The sequence below is a fragment of the Dreissena polymorpha genome, chromosome 8, assembly GCF_020536995.1.
Source record: "Dreissena polymorpha isolate Duluth1 chromosome 8, UMN_Dpol_1.0, whole genome shotgun sequence".
NCBI lineage: Eukaryota > Metazoa > Mollusca > Bivalvia > Myida > Dreissenidae > Dreissena > Dreissena polymorpha.
In genome coordinates, this window is record NC_068362.1 from 89,625,851 (window position 1) to 89,632,306 (window position 6,456).

The following is a 6,456-nucleotide window of genomic DNA, read 5'->3' on the forward strand; positions in this document are numbered from 1 at the left end:
AAAACATAATTCTATATACAAATATTTAACAACATTTTAGCTGTTGGTATTTCCATGCATGTGTGTCGAGCGTTGTCCTGGGCTGTTGGTATTTCCATGCATGTGTGTCGAGCGTTGTCCTGGATAAGCATGTGCAGTCTGCTGGATTTTCACTAAGAAGAGACTTCCTTAAAATCCAAAAATACCATAAAAGTGGAAAGTGCCATCCTTTATTTGCCTGAGCGGACTGCACAGGCTAATCTGGGACAATCATTTTTTCTCCATTATCACAGAGTGTGGCTCATATAAAAGGGAAATGTCGACATCGTTAACTGTATAAAATATTTTCAAAAAGAAAACTTTTAAACAGTACTCATTTTTGTATCTCAATTCTTTTTGAAAATAATTTATGCTATATTTTAGCTGTCAATATTTCCCTTTCATACCTTTACTACTCTCCCACACAGGTATGGCAATGGGCATGCACAACATGGGGGCCATGGGCATGCAGGGGACCATGATGAGTCCAGGAGGCGGGGCCGTGCGCATGCAGGCAACTGTGAACATGCAGAACACCATGGTTGGGGCTTCCTCCTTCCAGAAACGAACAGACAACGCCTTCTCTGCCTTTGGCAGTATGAAGTAAAACTGGTTCGGTGAGATGAGGGAAGGGGGTTAGGAGCACAGCGTTAATCCTGAAAATTGTGATCCTATAATCTTGAAAAATGGTAAATGGTCTATCTGGAAAAGAAGGATTTTAATCAGTTGTGAAAAGAATAGAAGCATTATTTAAGACCAGGAGTATCTTCTTGGACTGCTTTGAAGTTGTATAGAGTTCTGAATAATTCTTGAAGAATTAACATTTTATTGTGGAGCTACATGTTTAATACAAACTTCAGTGAGAGTGTATCAGACACTGATACAATTACTTGGATACTGGTGAAATATCCTGAATGATTTGTGAAAGAACTGAGGTAGAATCTTTTAGTGGAATAAAAGATGTCATTTGTGGCAATAGACAGTTTAATGCTGCTAGCAATCGTATTCATAGAGTCACAAATAATTGAGATCGGAAAGGGCAATAGAAACTGTTTGCCAAGACTAAACATTCCTTTCAGATAACATAATTTCGTCCTGTGTACATATATTTAGTTTGTGCATTGTATGATGACATGTATACAAGTCCCCAGGAGAATATATGCTGAACACCAATGAAATAAGCTGGGTCATGCGAACATGGGCCATATGCCATATTGTGCTAGTGTAGCACCAAACCAGCATACACAACTGCAAAGTCTTGTCTGCTTTCGAGACCATGCAACCTTAAGTGACTTTATATCTGACAGCTTAGTTCTCGGCCAGACTGCACGATTGCGTAGGTTGGTCAAAAGACCCAGAATGCAGCTGCAATAGACTGGCCATGCACTGCATATCTGTTTTATTCAAATGGAGGATATAACTAGTTTTCGTGTTAAAATGCTTCTGTAAATAGACATGCTTACGAGAAGTCCAAAATAACAAACTGGATAATGAATACAACAACAGCAATTTAAATAGAAATACATTAATGTTGCTAAAGACATAAATATAAAATACTAAAATGTAGTCAGAAATACTTTTAATGTCTAATTGCATCGAATTACTCTTTATATATCACTTCACCCGATTTGCAATAAATAATTACATGTGTTGTATGATGTCAAAGTTGATGCCTTGTTGTTTAAGTATAATGAATGTCCCACTCTGATCATTTCTTTTATATGAATGAATATAAATTGTATAAATGCCACAGTTTTGTATACGATATATCTTTTTATTTTATGCTTTCCGGTGGTTTATAGAGAAATATCAGTGAATTAAAACTGATAATTTCACTGTTTCAAACAGTGAAAATTATCAGTGAAAATTATCGATAATTTTAACTGTTTACTGTGAAATGACGTCATTTTTGACGAAATGATGTCATTATCCCAGCGAAATTCTTTAGTTAAACTCTTTAACAATGTATATAAACTGTGAAAAAAAAGCATAAAATAAAAAGAAAATGTGTTGGATTCGGTGGAATATCGAGTTTAATTCACTCGTGATCATAGAAAATTTACATTTTCTATGATCACTCGTGAATTAAAATCCATAATCCACCGAATCCAACAAATATCCTCTATGTGTGTATATATATGTGATTTTGTTAAATGATGTCGATTGTTGATAGTGATAAGAAATTGTTTCTTTAATCCAGTTTAATTTGATTTGATTCAATGTAGAGAGACAATATTTTGAGTACATAAACAGTGCTCGTTTTGCACTTAATATATTTTTTCAGTTTCCTCAGAATTGTCCCATTAACATGTAAAAATTGTAATGTTTACTGTAATCAAATGCTTGTTTAAAGCATTAATCTGCTTTAATGCCGGTCTGGTAAATGCAATAATTTATCAGGTAGAGCCAATTATTTTAGAACATGAAGTGCTTTTACAGAGAACTGAGCCTCAGGCTTATTTGAAAGACTCGAGTCTGCTTCCAGGGACAAGAACCAGAACTTGTTGTCTAAAGATTAGATCTAAAGAACGCCCCCACAGTGGGGATTTAACTCATGACCTCCAGGTCGCTTTTAAATTATTGATAAAATAGTTTTTTTTCTTGAGAATCAAATTTTGCACTTAAAATAATTAAAGTACCCTCATGTGCATTTATGTTTAAGATAATTTTATGCTGTTACTAACAATCTGAACATTTTCTTTTGCTTTGATATTGTTCTATTGCAACTGAAGATGTTGTTTGAGAATATAGCTGTCAGTGATAAATGGTTTATAGAAACAAGGATTGTGACCTTGTCCCAATGTTTGGGTCGTGTGGTCTAATAATATCCAGATATGCGTGTTAACCGTTTCTAAGCATAGATAGGTTGTTATAGCAAGAACAGTTCAGCAACAAGAATCTATCGCTGTTACAAAGTGGGGAATAGTATAATGTGTTATTTCATGTAGATTGCAAGTTATAATTCCCACCATCAAGATATGCAAACTCTAGACGATTGCCGAATGCATTTGTCATATTGTATTTTTAATTTTTGATGCGCCCGTTAGGGTGGCATAAAGCAGTTGAACTGTCCGTCCGTCTGGAAACTTTAACGTTGCCCATAACTTTTGCAAAATTGAAGATAGCAACTTGATATTTGGCATGCATGTGTATCTCATGAAGCTGCACATTTTGAGTGGTGAAAGGTCAAGGCCATCCTTCAAGGTCAGAAGTGAAAAAATACATTCCAAGGGAAGTAATAAGCTTTAAAGGGGAGATAATTTGTAAACCTGTCAAATGATATATTGAAAAATTATTTCAAAGCGGCGCAGTAGGGGGCATTGTGTTTCTGACAAACACATCTCTTGTTCTATAGATTTTATATCATGTTGATGTTTAAAGTAGTATTGTCTTTATTGTAGTTCAATAGATTTATCTGTTTTGTTAAGGATTATATAATGTATAACTGTTATGTTCTGTTGGCATGATTGTATTGCTGGCTTTGGCTTATAATTGAACCACATTATACGAGTTCCCATTTCATCAACTAGTTTTTGCAGTTTTGCAGATTGCTTTCCTATCCATATGATTATTGGCCATTTTTATCATACATGTATATGAAGAGATAATATTATAATGTTGATATACACCTACAAGATTTGATTTTCTGAAGACCTTGTAGATTGACATCCATCCATATGCTTTTTTTGTTTTCTTTGGATAACACAGGAAAAAAAATTTTTACTTCACATAAAAGAAAATGCATGGGAGATTGTTTCATTGTTTGCTGCGAAAAATTGCCTATGGTTAAAATTTAAGTGTGATTGTCTGATGAAATTGATGTTGTAAAATTTACCAAAATAATAACATTTTCCCTTAACATTCCATATTTGACTTTGTGTTTGATGCAAAATCAATAAATGCACACATGACAGGGATATTTGGTGCAACAGTTTGCAAACCTCTGAGGCTTTTTTATGTAAGTTAAATTTGTCTGACTTATCATGTTGTTATTAGTCAGTATTTATAAACCTTACCGCAAGTGTTTTTTTGCTGTATCAAAACTAAGTTTTTCTTAAGAAAACATTCACATGTTGGTGTGTTTTTTTTATATCAAACATTTCATTGTTATGACTTATTTACCCAGTTGACAAATTTTGTTGTTCTATGTCTAATTCACTGAGGGGTTTCACTGTTTCCTGTATTTATAGCCTCTATGTTATTACATGTGAAACCTTGGGGACTGTTTTACATCTTCTATGTTGCAATGACAAAAGCAATGGGTTTTTGTTTTTGCCTATGTAATGATTAACCCTTTTATACTTAGATACTTACTTTTTCGCATCTGTAGTCCCTTAGAAAGTTAAATATAATTAAAGACCTTTCTTACTGTACTAAAGTTTTCAAGGCTTCATGTAATAAATATGTTATATTTCTTGGAATATTTACTGAACATTCATAGGTGCCGGATTATTATGTATAAAAGCATGTTATAACATGATAGTGTGTAATTTATTGCTATCAAAGTGCTCGTTTATGAACTATGAACAATCCTTGCTGATTTACCGCAAACACATTTAAACCAAATTTCATTTATTGATAAGTTAAAAGGATGAGAAAGACAAAAACAATGTTATTATCCTGCTAGATATTTGACAAATCTTGACTTCAAAACTGTCGTTTTCAGAGTTCAGTATGGAACACTTTGTCATTTTTGTGTCATAATAAGTCCCCTACCAGTTTTACCAGAGAGGGACTTATGGTTTGCGCTCTGTCTGTCTGTCTGTCAGTCAGTCTGTAAGTCTGTCACACTTTTCTGGATCCTGCGATAACTTTCAAAGTTCTTAATATTTTTTCATGAAACTTGAAACATGGATACATGGCAATATGTACATTATGCACGTCATTTCATTTTGTTCCTGCATCAAAAATTCTGGTTGCTATGGCAACAAATAGACTAGAAAAACTGCTGAAAATGGTGGTTTTCTGGATCCTGCGATAACTTTAAAAGTTCTTAATATTTTTTTATGAAACTTGAAACTAGGATAGATGGCAATATGGAGATTATGCACGTCATTTCGTTTTGTTCCTAAATCAAAAATTCTGGTTGCTATGGCAACAGATAAAAAAAATATTCTGACTGGTGGAATTTCTGATAATGGTGGGGACTTTTATTGCTTGGCAATAGTCTTGGTGTTTCTGTATTATTACTAAATCATTGTGTTTTAAGTATTTTAGTGTTTGTTTCACCACGTGTCCCCTATTAGGCTAAGTTTTGGGTAAGGCCTTGCAATACACTCTGATGCTCACCATGTTCACAAGAACTCATATACTGAACCAACAGACAAGTTTAACAACACAATTCATCTCCGTATAGATTTATTTTACATCCACTTTAATATCCAACATGTTTCAGTGAAATGTTTAGTTTTCAGAATGTCAAAGAAATATATGAACTGTTGTGTAGTAACCTTGTGATAAAATTGTTGTAATTTGTTAGACTTTGTAGTTTTTAAACACTGTCTGTTAATATCATTATAATTATGTATAATATTTGGCTGTATTTATATAATTAATCATCAAGATGAAATATATGAATGAACATATTGCATGGTTATCAATGTTCTATTGCAACCACATAGACTGATGGGTTTAAAATAATAGGCAAAAAATGAAAGCAGTTTGCAGAAATTGTGATGTACTAAATAGCTGTGAGTGACATACAGCTCCACTTTTTAAGTTGGGCCTGGGACTCAATTGAGAGTTGGACATGAGACTTAAGTGTGAGTTGGACATGAGACTTAACTGTGAGTTAGACAAGGGACTTAACTGCGAGTTGGACAAGGGACTTTACGGAGAGTTTGTCAAGGGACTTAAGTGTGAGTTGGACATGAGACTTAACTGTGAGTTGGACAAGGGACTTAACTGTGAGTTGGACAAGGGACTTAACTGTGAGTTGGACATGAGACTTAACTATGAGATGGACATGAGACTTGACTGTGAGTTGGACATGGGACTTAACTGTGAGTTGGACAAGGGACTTTACTGTGAGTTGGACAAGGGACTTTACTGTGAATTGGACAATGGACTTTACTGTGAGTTGGTCAAGGGACTTAACTGTGAGTTGGACATTGGACTAAACTGTGAGTTGGACAAGGGACTTCAACTGTGAGTTGGACATGAGACTTAACTATGAGTTGGACATGAGACTTGACTGTGAGTTGTACATGTGACTTAACTGTGAGTTGGACAAGGGACTTAACTGTGAGTTGGACATGGGACTTAACTGTGAGTTGGACATTGGACTTAACTGTGAGTTGGACAAGGGACATTACTGTATGTTTGACAAGGGACATAACTGTGAGTTAGACATGGGACTTAACTGTGAGTTGGACATGGGACTTAACTGTGAGTTGGACATGGGACTTACCTGTGAGTTGGACATTGGACTTAACTGTG

At 34.6% G+C, this 6,456-nt stretch overlaps 1 protein-coding gene across 3 annotated transcripts in view; it reads left to right on the forward strand.

Annotated features, from left to right (window-relative positions):
- LOC127840832 (clathrin interactor 1-like) overlaps positions 1-5,603 on the forward strand; it is a 41,790-nt gene extending 36,187 nt beyond the window's left edge. For all 3 annotated transcript variants that reach the window (XM_052369257.1, XM_052369258.1, XM_052369259.1), the window contains one exon: positions 447-5,603. In XM_052369257.1, the coding sequence (XP_052225217.1) occupies positions 447-625 (179 nt within the window). In that variant the 3' untranslated portion in view covers positions 626-5,603. The remainder of the gene's footprint in view (positions 1-446) is intronic.
- The last annotated feature ends 853 nt before the right edge of the window (positions 5,604-6,456 follow it).